We start from the raw sequence: 16,454 nt of genomic DNA on the forward strand, positions 1-16,454 counted from the left end.
TCTGATAGATCCCTAGCCTGGGAACCTCCTTATGTCACGGGTGCGGCCCTAGAAAAGCCAAAAAAAAAAGAAGATGGAAGTCTTGATAGAGTCAGTATGGTTTGTGTTCTGGGTACATTCTCTTCTCTAGTTAGGGCTTGTTATCAAAGGTCCTTGGTTTCTTGCTTAGATGCTTTTCACCAGATCATTCGTGATGAAGGGATCTCGGCTTTATGGAACGGCACGTTTCCCTCGTTGCTGTTGGTCTTCAATCCTGCCATCCAATTCATGTTCTATGAAGGTTTAAAACGGCAGCTTTTAAAGAAACGAATGAAGGTAATCCCTGACTTTGACAGCAGCACATAATCCCTGACACCTTCTTGCTGGTTCAGTTGATGAAGTTTGTTCTTTCTTTGCTTCCAGCTTTCCTCTTTGGATGTGTTCGTCATTGGTGCAATAGCCAAAGCCATTGCCACCACGGTCACCTATCCCATGCAGACAGTACAGTCAATTCTGAGGGTGAGTGCTGGGGTTCTCCCTGCATTTAGTTAAACAACATTCTTTTTTTTTTTTTTTTTTTTGCTTGTTGTAGGGCCGCATGTGAGGCATATGGAAATTCCCAAGCTAGGGATTACATTGGAGCTGCAGCCACTGGCCTACACCACAGCCACAGCAGGATCCGAACCTCGTCTGTGACCTACACCATAGCTCACCGCAACACCAGATACTTAACCCACTGAGCAAGGCCAGGGATCAGACCCACATTCTCATGGATCATGGATGCTACCTGGGTTTGTTACTGCTGAGCCACAACAGGAACTCCCAGCCAAACAACATTCTAAAATGCATGGTTTTTCTCTTTAAAGCAGTGTTATTAAAGCAGTGAAGTAGTCACCTCATTGACCAAAACATTCCTCATCCGTTTTTTTCATTGTTTGATATTTTGCTAACCATTCTGGTTATCAGTTGTTTTCCTCTTTGGTTTGGAATGAAGTTTCCTTTTGCAATTTCTTAGGCAACATGGTATCTTAGAAATCCCAAATATTGAGGAAGTTTCTTTAAGGACCTCAGAAAATATAAGTTTGCTTCCTTCTCATTCAAGTTGATTTGCTTGGTGCCCAGGGTAGAGTATCCTTTATAAAATCAGAGGCTGATTCCTTTGGTTCATTCAGGAGGAATTCATGATTTAGTTTTTCTAAAGAACTTTCACATTTCTAGTCTTTCATTCATTCAGTTATTTATTCATTGAGATATTTTTCTTAAGCACCCACTCTGTGTAAGGAGCTGGGTGAACATGTTGAAGAAGAGAATCATAGGTCCTGGTGGAGTTCCCATCATGGCGCATCAGAAACGAATCTGACTAGGAACCATGAGGTTGCAGTTTGATCCCTGGCCTCGCTCAGTGGGTTAAGGATCCAGTGTTGCTGTGAGCTGTGGTATAGGTCACAGACATGGCTCGGATCTGGCATTGCTGTGGCTGTGGCGGTGGCCGGCAGCTATAGCTCCAATTTGATCCCTAGCCTGGGAACCTCCATATGCCTCGAGAGCAGCCTTAAAAAAAAAAAAAAAAAAAAAAGAATCATAGGTCCTGCCCTTATGGAGGTTAACGGAGGAGAGAATGAACAGGTGAATGAACACAGTACATGGGTGGTTGCAAACTGAGGAAAGAGCTATAAAGGAAGTGAACAGCATCTACAGTTTAGTGGTGAGGGGCATGGTGGGGGACTTCTTAGATGGCCTAACTGGGGATGGGCTCCTCTGAGGAGCCATAAGTGAATCAAGACTTGAAAGGAAGGGTACAGCCATGCAGAGAGCAGAGGAAAGAGCATTCCAGGTAGAGGGAACCTGGTGTGCCCAGGGGTTCGTAAATCTTTTACTTTTTCTTTTTTCTTTTTTTTTTTTGCTTTTTGCTTTTTTTAGAGCTTCACCCATGGCGTATGGAAGTTCCCAGGCTAGCGGTCAAATTGGAGCTATAGCTTTTGGCTTGCACTATAGCCACAGCAGCACAAGATCTGAGTCTCCTCTTCGACCTACACCAGGGCGTATGGCGACGCTGGATCCTTAACCCACCGAGTGGGGCCAGGGATCAAACCCAAGTCGTCACGGATACTAGTCGTGTTCATTACTGCTGAGACATGACAGGAACTCCCAGTCATATCTTCTTAAAGGACTGGAAGCCATATCATCAATATCTAAATATTCAATGTGGGCATGCCTTTTCTTTTGAGGTAGAATTTTCCCCATGATTCTCTGTAAAATGAAAATTCTCATGCTTGCTTCATTGAAAAAAATATTTCTTTGTTTTATTGAAAAAAAATTTTCTTTCTTTTTCTTTCTTTTCTTTTTTTAAAACTTTGCCAGGCCCTTGGCATGCAGAAGTTTTTTTTTTTTAATTTTGCCAGGCCCTTGGCATGCAGAAGATTGAACCCAAGCCCCAGCACTGACAATGCCAGATCTTTAACCTACTGTTCCACCAAGGGAATGACCTGAAAAAAAAAAATTTCTTATTTTCACTTATTTCATCGAACTATGTCATTTATTTCATTGAAAAATAGAGGATTAATGAAATCTCCATACTAATTGGGTATTTTTATTACGGTATGCTATAAGATGTTATTCCAGGAGTTCCCGTTGTGGCACAGAGGAAACGAATCTGACTGGGAACCATGAAGTTGTCGGTTTGATCCCTGGCCTCGCTCAACGGGTTAAGGATCTGGTGTTGCCTTGAGCTGTGGTGTAGATCACAGATGCGGCTCGGATCCTGTGTTGCTCTGACTGTGGCTTAGGTTGGCAGCCACAGCTCCGATTGGACCCCTAGCCTGGGAACTTCCATATGCCGCAGGTGCGGCCCTAAAAAGACAAAAAAGACAAAAAAAAGATGTTACTCCAACATAATTTCCTCTGCAAGTGGAAATTAAGATAAAGCAGTAACAGGAGTTCCCGTTGTGGCTCAGTCGTAATGAACCTGACTAGTATCCATGAGGACTCGGGTTCGATCCCTGGCCTCGCTCAGTGGGTTAAGGATATGGTGTAGGCTGGCGGCAGCAGCTCTAATTCGATCCCTGGCCTGGGAATTTCCATATGCTGTGGGTGTGGCCCTAAAAAAAAAGACCAAAAAAGAAAGAAAGAAAGAAAAGAAGCAGTAACAAACAGTAATTACCTTTTTTCCTTCCTCCCCAGTTTGGACGTCACAGACTAAACCCAGAAAACAGAACACTGGGGAGTCTTCGGAACGTTCTCTATCTTCTGCACCAACGAGTGAGGTGAGCTTTGGAGATGTTCCACATTCTGTCCTCCCTTGTCACCACCGTCTCTGCCGGGAAGTGGATTTGCTTATCTTGCACTTCTGCCTTGGCAGTGCCAGCCTAGAAACCTCTCCCTTGGCTGCCATGCCCAGACGTTTCTCACTTGAGGGGCTTAGTGACGTGCGAAAGCATTTCAGGGCATTATGGCTGTTTTCAGGTCCCTATTGTGTGTTGGTGGCAAATATCCAGGACTCCTTTAAAAAGTGAGCCCTCCTATGAAATCCTGCCATTTGAGACAACACGGATAGACCTTACAGGTTTTATGTTAAGTGAAGGAACTCAGGCAGAGAAAAACAAATACCATGTGACGTCACTCATCTGTGGCATCTACAAACAAGCAAACGCATTGAGGCAGGAGACAGGTGAGTGGTTTTACCCGAAAGGAAGAGGGTTCGAGGGTGGCCAAGATGGGTGAAAGGAGTCAGCTATGTGGCAGTAATGCTGGCTGCTGGACTTTTGGTGATCACTGTGTCACGTATGCAGATGCCAGTTTATAATGCCGTACCCCTGAAACATATAATTGAACAGAGAAAGAGAACTCTCTTGTAATCTAACGCAGAGGCCATCATTAGGTGGAACTTGCCTGTGACCTCTGGAAGATAGAAACAGGCAGCTGTTAGAGAGTACTAGTCACAGCAGGAAAAGGAGGAGGAAGGAGGAAGAGTTACGCAGCCATCATCATCCCGAAGACAGCAGCGGCGATGAGGATGGGAGGAGCTCACACCTCTGAGTATTTGCTCCGTGGCAGACACTGACCAGATGCTCTGCGTGGTTAATGCCTCTTCATCCTAACAGTAGCCCTGCACGACAGGTACTGTCGTCATCCCCCACCTCATTTAAAGAAGCTGGCCAGGCGTTCCCATTGTGGCTCCGAGGTAACGAACCCAACTAGTATCCATGAGGACGCGGGTTGGATCGCTCAGTGGGTTACGGATCCAGTGTTGCCATGAGCTGTAGTGTATTTTGCAGATGCAGCTCAGATCTGGCGTTGCTGTGGTTGTGGTGTAGGCCAGCAGCTCTAGCTCCGATTTAGCCCATAGCCTGGGAACCTCCATAAGCTGCGGGTGTGGCCCTAAAAAGACAGAAAGGAAGGGAAGGAAGGGAGAGAGAGAGAGAGAGAGGAAGAAAAGAAAAAAGAAAAGAAAGACCCTTAGGGAAGTCAGATTAGTCAGGGCACCTTTGAGGCAAAAGCTGCTATAACCCTATTACTGTTCCTAGATGTCAGATATTTTGAAAATAAATTTATTATAAACATAGAATGTGTTTGGGATAAAAAATAAAATAAAATATAAAGAAATAGTATGAAGTCAAAATAAATGCTCACCATACCAATGTTGGCAAGAATATGAAACAATTAGAACTTGCCTATGCTGGTGGGAATTTGGAATGGCACAACCACTTTGGAAAGCAGTTTGGCATATTCTTAAAAAATTAAACATACACCTACTGTAGACCCAGCCATTTCCCTTCGAAGTATTTACCCAAGAGAAACAAAATAGGTCTGCACAAAGACCTATACGTAAATGTTAATAGCAGCTTTGTTTGTAAGAGTTGAAAACTGGAACCATCCCAAATGTCCAACATCACATGAGTAGATACAAGTTGCAGTGTATCTGTATGGTGGAATACTACTCAGAAATGAAAAAGAAAGAATTATTGATACACGCACCAACGCGGATGGATCTCAAAATATCATGCTGAGTGAAAAGTCGGACAAAAAAGAATTCATGATTCCATGTATATAAAACTTGGAAAATGCAAATAACCTACAGTGACAGAAAACACATCAGTGGTTGCCTGGGGTCAGAGTAGGTGGAGGGAAGGAGTAATTGCTCAGGGATGTGGGGATCCTTTTGGGGGTGATGGAAATGTTCACTGCCTTGAATGAGGTGCTGGTTTCATGGGTGTACCCATCAGAGCTCATCAGACTGAACATTTCAACTTCAGTAAAGCTAAAAATATGTGCATACTACTCTGTTTTCTCTCTTCATATCTCTTTTCCTAAGAAAAAGGATTACATATCACCAGCATAACTAATGTATAAAATATATATTTTGGATGTTCATTTTTACATAAGTGGGGTCGTATGGGAGTACTGTTTTGCAGTTTGCCTTTTTGTAAACTGAATGGTGCACACAATCTTTCACATCAATAGCTATGGGCCTGTCTAATTTTTTAAAATGAGAAGCTTGTCTTTTGTTACATAATATGCCATAATTTATTGACCAGTACAGTTATGATGAGTATTTAGTTCATTTCTAGGTTTTTGCCTCTACAAGCATTGACAAATGCATAGTCCATAAATTCAGCTTTGTACAGCTGAATTATTATAATTGTAGAGAAAATTCCTTGAGGTACAATGATTTGGTTAAGAAATTTGAATATACAAAATTTTAATAGGTATTGCCATATTGACCAAAAGAAGTGATACCAATTTCCATTTCTGTCAGCATTATGAGAGTTAAGAAAGATGTAATTAAGAAAGTTAAGGAGTTCCTGTCATGCCTCAGGTAATGAACCCAACTAGTAACCATGAGGACGTGGGTTCGATCCCTGGTCTTGCTCAGTGGGTTAAGGATCTGGTATTGCTGTGAGCTGTGGTGTAGGTTGCAGACAAGGCTTGGATATGGGGTTGCTGTAGCTGTGGCAAAGGCTGGCAGCTGCAGCTCCAATTCGACCCCTAGCCTGGGAACTTCCACATGCCTTGGGTGCAGCCCTAAAAAGACAAAAAAAAAAAAAGTGAATGTGGAAGGGTGACTGTATTCCCATTTTTGCAGATCAGGAAACAGATTTAGAGAAAGCAAGTGACTTGCCCAACGCCAGTCCAGTCAGATGGAGGCAGAGCCAGGCGTTCAAACTCATGCTCAATAAGCACTCAGGAACTTACTACTGAACGAATGAAGAGCTTTCATTGGTCCATATTCTACAATGATGGAAAAACCTTTGCTGTTCAGTAGGATTGCCACTAACCACACGTGGCTATTAAGCACTTGAAATACAGCCAATACAACTGAGAACCTTAATTTTTAATTTATTTAAATTTGTCAGTGTGGCTAGAAGCTACCATACTGGACAGTGCGGTATATCATTCCAGGCCTCTCCAAACTTTTGATTGATTAAGAACATTTGAAGTGCAGAGTTGCCTAGTGGCTCAGTGGGTTAAGGATCCAGCATTGTCATGGCTGTGGCTCTGGTTACTACTGTGGCAAGGGTTTAACCCTGACCCAGGAACTTTGCATGCTGCAGGTGCAGCCAAAAAAAAGAAAAAAAAGAACAACACTTGAAGTGCATGTTAAAATACAGATTCATGGAGTTCTCGTCAGGTACAATGGGATTAGCCGCATCTCTGCAGCACTGAGTTACAAGTTCAGTCCCAATAGCCGCCCTGTAGGTCACAACTGTGCCTAGAATCTGATCCCTAGCCCAGGAACTCCACATGCTTCAGGGTGGCCAAAATAAATAAATAAATACACTTTCCGTCTGGGGTGGGGCCTGGGCCTGGCAAGCCTCATTTCTAAACAGCCCCTGGTGATTCCGATGGGAGTAGGTGTAAAGAAAATCTATGCTACCGTATATATTTCCTTTACTGCTCACACAGAAAATTTCACTTTGCATTTCTGGTCACCAAATGTGAGGGAGGCTTCCCACACCAAGCAGTTCTGTGTGACACCAGCTGGGTGTCCTGTGATTTAACTCAATTCTGACACCATCTACTTGAAGATAGCATTAGATCCCACAGGTTGGTGAAGGCTCAGTCCCATGATACTGACCCCCATTTCAGATGAAAACCACAAGAAGTAGCGCCCCAGGTTACTTGGCAACAAATTGGAGGTTGCAGTGACCTCCTTCCTCCCTTGGATTTGGTTGTTTGCTAGAGCAGCTCACAGAACTCAGGAAACACTGCATTTACCAGTTTGTTAAAGGGTATGATAAAGCATACAGATGAATAGCCAGATAATGAGATCTGGGAGGGCCCCAAGAATAGGAGCTGCTATCCCCGTGGAGTTGGGGTGCATCACCAACGTGGAAACTCTCTGAACCTCCTCCTTTGGGGATCTTTATGGCGCCTTCATAGCATAGGCATGATCCATCATTAACTCCCTTTCCAGCCCCTCCCCTCTCTGGAGAATAGTGGGTGGGGCTGAAAATTCCAAGCTACTAATCAGGCTGGGTCTTTCTGGTTATCAGCCCCATCCAGCACCCCACCAAGAGTCACCTCTTTAGAACAAGAGACACTGCTATCACCCAGGAAACTGAGGGACTTAGGAACTCTTTGTCAGGAACTAGGATCAAAGACCAAATATTAAACTAAGAAATGCTCCTAGTGCTCTTATCACTTAGGAAATTACAAGGGTTTTAGGAGCTCTGTGCCAGGAACTAAGGACAGAGACTGCTATATATTTTTTTCCTATAACTCACAGCAGACCTCACTTTGAGAGATAACTGAGGTAGACTTTTCGGATTCCTTGGAGGAACATAATTCAAGTTAGTCAATGAACTAGAGATTCATGGGTCAAGACTTACCACATGATTTGCTCCAAATAATAGGTTTCGCACAGAGCAAATATATAAAATAATAGCATCGCTTCTGAATGGAACATTTTATTATAGCTTTAAAATCTCAGTCTGGGAGTTCCCGTCGTGGCGCAGTGGTTAACGAATCCGACTAGGAACCATGAGGTTGCGGGTTCGGTCCCTGCCCTTGCTCAGTGGGTTAAAGGATCTGGCGTTGCCGTGAGCTGTGGTGTAGGTTGCAGACACGGCTCGGATCCCACGTTGCTGTGGCTCTGGCGTAGGCTGGTGGCTACAGCTCCGACTAGACCCCTAGCCTGGGAACCTCCATATGCTGCAGGAGCGGCCCAAGAAATGGCAAAAAGACAAAAAAAAAAAAATCTCAGTCTGCGTGTTTTGAATAGCCCTAGAGTTGCTGATGAATTAGCACGAAATTAATTCGGGAGATTAATTCGTGGCTAGGATTTGGCAATTTCATTACTGTGGCCTGGGTTCAAGCTCTGGCCTGGTAACTGAGATCCACATCAAGCCGCTGCGTGCTGTGGCAAAAATAAATAAATAAAGATTCATTGACTCTCAGCAAGTAGCTTTGGCAATACCACTTACTCTGAACTCCTGGTTCTAGCTGAAACATTCTTCTCTGTGGTTAGAGCAGTGTTTCTAAAGGGCTGGTTTCCAGGTCAGCCTCCTCATCTTCATCACTGCGAGCTTGTTAGAAATGCAGATTCTTGAGTCTCATCCCAGACTTAATGAATCAGAAACTCTGTATCTGGGACCTCGCAATCTGTGTGTCACCAAGGCTTTCAGGTAATTCTGTTGTACACTAAATTTGAGAACCACCAGGTTAGAAGATCAAATGTGGGAAGACTCAGAATTGGATAGCTTTTCATTTCTATTACTTTCTTTAGTTCTGTTGAGACTAAAACAATCTAAATCAGTTGGCAGCTCTCTTATCATTTAGGGCTGTTAGGTTGAAGTAATTGAGTTGGAAGAACCTTAAAGTCAAGATCTAAAAGTTCTTTGTTAGGAGTTCCTGTTATGGCTCAGCAGAAGCAAATCTGACTAGTAGGATGCAGGTTCAATCCCTGGCCTCGCTCAGGATTAAGGATCCAGCATTGCCATGAGCTGTGGTGTAGGTTCCAGATGCAGCTCAGATCTGATATTGTTGTAGCTGTGGCGTAGGCCAGCAGCTACAGCTCCAATTCGACCCCTAGCCTGGGAACCTCCATATATTGTGGGTGTGGCCCAAAAAAGACCAAAAAAAAAAAAAAAAAAGTTCTTTGTTAGATCCAAGATTTTGGCATTTAAATGGTTTTAGGATTTTAGGATCTATACCCTAGCTGTGGGATATTGTCGGTATTCCTCCAGGTAATGGTAACTATGAAGAAATACGAAATGTTTATCAGTCCCCAAATACCTTTAAAGATTAGAAGTACTTAAACAGCAGAAGTCTGTTAATATCTATGGAGTTCCCATCATGGTGCAGTGGAAACAATCCAACTAGGAACTGTGAGGTTGTGGGTTCGATCCCTGGCCTTGCTCAGTGGGTTAAGGATCTGGCGTTGCTGGTGAGCTGTGGTGTAGTTCACAGACATGGCTTGGATCCCACGTTGCTGTGGCTGTGGTGTAGGCCGGTGGCTGTAGCTCAGATTAGACCCCTAGACTGGGAACCTCCATAGGCTGTGGGTACATCCCTCAAAAGCAAAAAAAAAAAAAAAGTCTGTTAACCTATTGCTTGTTTTGATCCTAAAGACAAACCTTTACAAAATAGTGTATTTCTTTGTTACAGGAGTTGATTTTTATAAAGAAAACCCTTTGTTTTTTTACATTCCTCTTCCCTTTCAGGCGTTTTGGAATAATGGGACTCTACAAAGGCCTTGAAGCCAAACTGCTACAGACAGTCCTCACTGCTGCTCTCATGTTCCTCGTTTATGAGAAACTGACGGCTACCACCTTCATGGTCATGGGGCTGAAGAGGGCGAGCAAGCACTGAGAAATGCCTTCCACCGCCCAGCACGGAGATGCTCAGGATGGGGGCTCCCTTCTGTGTGAAGAGAAGCGATCCTCCTCTTACTCCCTCCTCCCCCTGAGAACTTCATCCTCATTGGCTTGAAGCCTGTCTAAGGTTAAACAGGGAGTATAGCCAGCGTGACCTATTACCAACTTAATTTTTATGATGGGTGCTTGAATTTTGTGGGGAGATTGGACCAATGGCCACCTGAAAAGAAAATATTATTGAGAACCTAAAAGTGAAAGTTTATGCCGGTTTAATTGATTTTCTGGAGAGGAATAGACTGTTGCTCTCATGTATAATATTTTCCAGTAAAAATGTTTCCTAAATGTATCAGCTGTTCTCTTTCCCTAGACCTCCCCCACCCCAGGTTCTAGGACAAATTTGCTACTATATCATATACTTTGTATGTCTTCATCTTGGTATATGGGCATGGCTTTATTCTTGCTGGACTTAAGAAAAGATGTCTTCTTTAGTATGTGAGCTATTTATTTTATGGGGGAAATGAAAATTATTAATCCCAAATGATTCTCTTATAAACTATTTGTAAACATCCCTTATTCTTTAGTATTTGACGTAATTAAAAAATGCCTATTTTGAGTCAACCTTTTCATCACCAAACCTGAGGTTTTATGTTCATCTATATAGGTCCCAATAAATTGTCAGCACAAAAGATATTCTTAAACATTGCCCCTTATTATAGTATTACATTGTGTTTATAACCAGCTGGTAGAAAAAAACAAGGAAAAGGGAGGGGGAGCAATACCTTGTTTAGGTTCTGGATTATCTTCTTTGACACACTCTTGGTAAAGGCTGTATATTTGGTGACTACACGTCTGATTGAGGTTATTTCTATTTGGAAACATTCCTTAGTGTCCTGCTTCTCAAAGTGTGGTGCCTCAAGCAGTAGCATTGACGTCACCTGGGAGCTCTTTGGCCATGCGGCCCAGACCTTCTGAATCACTCTGCATTTTAACAAGACACCCAGGTAATTTGTACTTACAGTAAAGTTCAAGAGACCTTAGAGCTCCTGGCCCCACAGAAGATACAGTTGCTTTCAATTCTAGAAACCAAGGCAAAGATTGTTCTCAAAGGAAATATAGATGGATGAATTCAAGCAAAAAACTGGAAAAAAACTAGGAGTCCTATGTTACCATTTACTTTCACCTCATATAGCACACATTAAGTTAGTAGGACTTAAAATCCTACTGTGGCACAGCGGAAACAATCTGACTAGCATCCATGAGGACGTAGGTTCAATCCCTGGCCTCACTCAGTGGGTTAAGGATCTGGCGTTGCCGTGAGCTGTGGTGTAGGCTGGCAGCTACAGTTCAAATCCAACCCCTAGCCTGGGAACCTCCACATGCTAAGGGTGCAACCTTAAAAAAAGAAAAAAGGAGTTCCCGTCGTGGCGCAGTGGTTAATGAATCCGACTAGGAACCATGAGGTTGCGGGTTCGGGCCCTGCCCTTGCTCAGTGGGTTAACGATCCGGCGTTGCCGTGAGCTGTGGTGTAGGTTGCAGACGCGGCTCGGATCCCGCGTTGCTGTGGCTCTGGCGTAGCCCGGTGGCTACAGCTCCGATTCAACCCCTAGCCTGGAAACCTCCATATGCCGCGGGAGCGGCCCAAGAAATAGCCACAACAACAACAATAACAACAACAACAACAAAAAAAAGACAAAAGAAAAAAAAGTCGGTATGACCAGGAATGAATTTAGACATCTCAAGGCACTCAAGCAAACAACTCTCTTGATGTTAGTAGAACAACAGCTCTTTGGGTTCTTATGACTTAGTTCTTTTGGGTTTTTTTTTTTTTTTTAATGATTTTTTTCTCCATTATAGCTGGTTTATAGTGTTCTGTCAATTTCCTACTGTACAGCAAGGGGACCCAGTCACACACACACACATATACATGCCTTTTTCTCACATTATCATGCTCCAGCGTAAGTGAGTAGATAACAGTTCCCAGTGCTGTACAGCAGTTATGACTTAGTTTTTGTCCCTCTAACAACATGACCGTTTTTTCTTTTGTCTCTAATTCAGTCAGAATCAGAGCAAGTAATAATGAAATGTCTCTGGGCTCCAGTGTGTAAGTTCAGTTTTGAGAGGGGGAATTTCTTTTCTACTCCCTCTCATCCCTGCGGTGATTTCAGAATCCGTGGCTGTTAAACTAGTAGTAATCGAGAGATCATTGTGTTGTTCTAGAAAACAAGAATGAAGAAGAACTAATAATCCGGGAACTAGACTGAACTCTCTGCTATTTAAGTGAAAGAACCGAAGACGGAGAATTGACCCCATTGCTACTTTTTATTTTGTGTTAAGGTTTGTGCGCATCTGTGGCGAGGCTTGGGTGGGGAGCACAGGAGGGGGAGGAGGATCATAACGGTGCCACGAGTGTGCTTTTGTTATTTTAATGATGCTGCTCGCTTTGGAGCTTTCGTTCTGAACTCAGGGTATTGCGGGTTGTTAGGATGGTAAAATAATTTCCAAGTCAAGTTACAGTTATATTAGATGCTTATGATGTGAGAATGTATTTGATGTTTCTTTTTTTCCGATTTTATAAGGGGACAATTTCATACTGAGGTTTTATATTCCCTATGGCAGCTTACAGCCTCACTCCATAGTTGAAACTAGGTCATGACTCAGCCAGTTTTGTAACCTTTGCTTATAATTAATAAGTTACTTGAGAAAACTAAGGAGCTGAAGGTTACTATGGAAATGGATTTTTTTTTCTTTTTGATTTTTTATGCAGTTTCTCTAGAATATGAGGATTAAGAGCCTTAGAGATAGTGCTAATGTCACCGAAGTAGAAAGTTTACTCTGAGTTTAATCCGTATTTAATCTGTATTTTGAAGTGGACATTATCTTTAAGTTTGAAATGAGGAAGTAGAATTTACCATAAGGGAGTTCCTGTTCTGGTGCAGCGGAAATGAATCTGACTAGGAACCATGAGGTTGCGGGTTCAATCCCTGGCCTTTGTCATTGGGCTAAGGATCTGGTGTGGCTGTGAGCTGTGGTGTAGGTCGTAGACACAGCTCAGATCCCGTGTTGCTGTGGCTGTGGTATAGGCCAGCAGCTGTAGCTCCGCTTAGACCCCTAGCCTGGGAACCTCCATATGCCACAGATGGGGCCCTAAAAAGCAAAAAAATAAAAGAAAAAGAAAAAGAATTTACCATAAGACCATAAGCAGTGGGAGTTAGAATCTTGGGGTTTATTCCCAGCTCTCCCCCGGGCTAGCAAATTACCTCATCTCCTTGTGCATCAGCTTTTTGATAAGTGGAGATGATAATACTCACTGCCCACTTCAGAGGATGTTGGAGAGCTAATGATGTCAGCTAAATCCCTTTGTGATCATGGGAGAAGGAAGATCTGAGTGAAATTTGTGACAGGCCTAGATTTATGTAGCAATTTCCCTTCTTGAACTGTATACTTTCTCATTTTACAATCCCAATGTCTCTGTGAAATAGGCAGGGACAAGTGGCAATATCCCCATTTAATTAACAAGGAATTTGAGACAGAACTATCCAGTCTCTTGCCTCATTGGAGCCAGGCCTAGAGCTGAGTTTCCCGTAATCAAATGTAATGATTATGCGAATGGGTTCTGGAATTGGACAGACTCTGGGTCCACGCTGCTCCTGCTCCTGACGAGCCGTGGAACGAAGCAGTCGCTGAATTGGTGTAAAACTCTGTTTCCTCAACTATGAAATGGAGGTGGTCTTCGTCTTTTTTTTTTTTTTTTTTTTCCTTTTTCTGGCCTCCCCCGTGGTATATGGTCATTCTTGGGCAGGATAGAATCATCCAATCCAGAGGTCTGGGCCTATGCTACAGCTGCAGCAAAGCCAGATCCTTAACCCCCACTGCACCACAGCAAGAACTCCCTGAAATGGAGATCTTGATAAACCTACCTCCTAGGGTGATTGTGAGTATTAAATGAGATCATATACATAAATTGCTTAACACAGGGCTTGCCACATGAGAAGAGCTAGATAAATGTTAGTGACAGCTCTTCTTACAGTATTATTATAATTGATGAGAGATAGGACCGAACAGATATAACTGTAGTTCAGGAGTACCCATTGTGGCGCAGCAGAAACGAATCCGACTACCGTCCATGAGAATGCGGGTTGGATTCCTGGCCCTGGCATTGCCTGTGAGCTGTGATGTAGGTCGCAGATGAGGCTCGGATCCCACGTTGCTGTGGCTGTGGTGCAGGCCAGCAGCTGTAGCTCCGATTCAACCCCTAGCCTGGGAACATCCATATGCCACGGGTGCAGCCCTAAAAGGCAAAAAAAAAAAAAAAAGAAAAAAAAAGAAAAGAAAAATAACTGTAGTTCATAGAAAGCACTCTGGATTTTGAGCCAGATCTGGGTTCATATTTTCATTCTATCACTTAATGCACTGTGGCCACAGACAAGTCATTTTTTCACCTTTCTAGGTCTTTATGTGTTTAATCTGTCTAATAGAAAGGATTGCCTCTCAAGGCTGTTTTAAGTTTTTTTTTAGTTTTCTTTACTCCTTCCTTAATTTTTAGAACAGCCTTATGAAGAAATCATTTCTGTTGGGCAGATGAGGAGATATATATATATATATATATACACGTGTGTGTGTGTGTGCATCTGGCACAGTATCTGACATATATATGTGCCTAATAAATGCTGGAGTTTTCTGTGGAGATGTAATTGGTGTATAATATTATATTAGTTTTAGATATATAACATCGTGATTTAATATAATTATATATATTGCAAAATGACCGCTACAGTAAGTCTGGCAAAAATCTATCACCAGGATTCTCGTTATGGTGCAGCAGGTTAAGAATCCGACTAGTATCCATGAGGACGAGGGTTCAATCCCTGGCCTCGCTCAGTGGGTTAAGGATCTGGCATTGCCATGAGCTGCAGTGGAAGCGGCAGCAGATGTGGCTCCGATCTGGCATTGCCATGGCTGTGGTGCAGGCTGGCAACTGCAGCTCTGATTTGACCCCTAGCCTGGGAACTTCCATATGCCTCAGGTACAGACCAAAAAAGAAAAAAGAAAATTCTATTACCAAACCTACGTCAGATAAATGCTGTTTGAACCAAGAAAACCAACCAGGTTTTATTTGGAGGAAGGATTTCCTCTTTCCACTTGCTTTAATTGTGAACATTTCTTTTCTGGGCACTTTTGACGTATCTCCTCAAAAGTGAAGCCAAATCCAATAATTTTATGTTTTATCCCATATTCAAGTTAAGGCCTTCAGACAGTTAATCAGCAAAATACGAATTGCTTCCCTAACAGAAAAGTCATTGGTTGATTTAGTGTCTCATCTTGGCTTTCTGGAAAAGCTAAAGAATTGTGACTTCATGGTGCCAAAGGCCACACATCTATGGAGAGCCCTCCCTTTGGGCAGGTCAATTACTTACCTGGCAGTGTGGACTGTCACCAGATTACCAAGTACATACGCAGGCTCACTTGTAGGATATGTATATATGCCCTAAATGTAACAGCATATGACTCTGTAGAAGAGCTTTGGGTTCGTGGTAATGTTTGTGGGGTATACTGGTAGCCCCTGGAAATTATGTTCATTCGGACATGATAGACAAGAAAATAACTTATCCATGGGCTGAGCAAGAGAAGAAAAGGGAGAAAATTACTATGTGAAGACAGAGTGAAGAGGAAATTAGGAGATGGATATGAGGGTCAGGGGGAGGGAGGGCCGAGGCACCAGTGCCTAGCACAGCATTCAAGAAGACATGCTGAAAAAAATGTGTGACAGCTTTCCAACAAGGGCCGGGGAAAATGGGCTCCCTCGAAGAAGGGTGGCGAGAAGAAGAGGGGCCGGTCCGCCATCAACGAGGTGGTGACCAGGGAGCACACGACCAGCATTCACAAGCGCATCCACAGCGTGGGGTCTAAGAAGCGTGCCCCTCGGGCACTCAAAGAAATCCGTAAATTCGCCATGACGGAGACGGGAACTCCGGATGTGTGCATCGACACCAGGCTCAACAAAGCCGTCTGGGCCAAAGGAATAAGGAACGTCCCATACCGAATCTGTGCGCGGATGTCCAGAAAACGCAACGAAGATGAAGACTCGCCAAACAAGCTCTATCCATTGGTCACCTGTGTACCTGTCACCACTTTCAAAAATCTACAGACAGTTAACGAGGATGAGAACTAACTGCTGATCGTCCAATAAAAGTTGGTTATAGAGGCAAAAAAAAAAAAATGTGTGACAGCTGCATAGACTGCACAGTGAACTGCGGAACCCAGCAAATGAGATCCAATCTGCAATGACGGGGGAAAGGGAAGGGGACACTCAGCTTAGAACCAGCCACCTGAGTGGGTAATGAAACTCATGTGCATTGAGTGTGTAGTAAACACCAGACATAATTAGTTTACATATATCTTTTCAAAATAATTTTTATTATAGTTGATTTACAGTGTTCAATTTCTGCTGTGCAGCAAAATGACGCAGTTATATATACCTTCTTTTTTTGCTCGTTATCCTCCATCATGTTCCATCACAAGTGACTAGATATAGTTCCCTGACCTCGATGAGTGGGTTAAGGATCTGGCGTTGCCACGAGCTGTGGTGTAGGTCATAGACGAGGCCTGGATCCTGTGTTGCTGTGGCTGTGGTATACAGCAGCATCTCATTGCTTATCCACT

The 16,454-nt window shown here is 43.3% G+C and overlaps 2 protein-coding genes across 3 annotated transcripts in view; both read left to right on the top strand.

The window, feature by feature from the left end:
- The window catches only part of SLC25A17 (solute carrier family 25 member 17), a 40,507-nt gene extending 30,095 nt beyond the window's left edge, over positions 1-10,412 (top strand). For both annotated transcript variants that reach the window (XM_047786177.1, XM_047786178.1), the window contains 4 exons: positions 170-315; positions 403-498; positions 3,160-3,242; positions 9,642-10,412. In XM_047786177.1, the coding sequence (XP_047642133.1) occupies positions 170-315; positions 403-498; positions 3,160-3,242; positions 9,642-9,789 (473 nt within the window). In that variant the 3' untranslated portion in view covers positions 9,790-10,412. The remainder of the gene's footprint in view (positions 1-169; positions 316-402; positions 499-3,159; positions 3,243-9,641) is intronic.
- A 4,143-nt stretch (positions 10,413-14,555) lies between these two features.
- Positions 14,556-16,163, top strand: LOC125131625 (60S ribosomal protein L31-like). The gene is made up of 2 exons (XM_047788408.1): positions 14,556-14,567; positions 15,562-16,163. Exons 1-2 carry the CDS (start codon positions 14,556-14,558, stop codon positions 15,961-15,963), a joined length of 414 nt encoding a protein of 137 aa, XP_047644364.1. The 3' UTR covers positions 15,964-16,163.
- The last annotated feature ends 291 nt before the right edge of the window (positions 16,164-16,454 follow it).

The sequence above is a fragment of the Phacochoerus africanus genome, chromosome 7, assembly GCF_016906955.1.
Source record: "Phacochoerus africanus isolate WHEZ1 chromosome 7, ROS_Pafr_v1, whole genome shotgun sequence".
In the NCBI taxonomy this organism is placed as follows: Eukaryota; Metazoa; Chordata; class Mammalia; order Artiodactyla; family Suidae; genus Phacochoerus; species Phacochoerus africanus.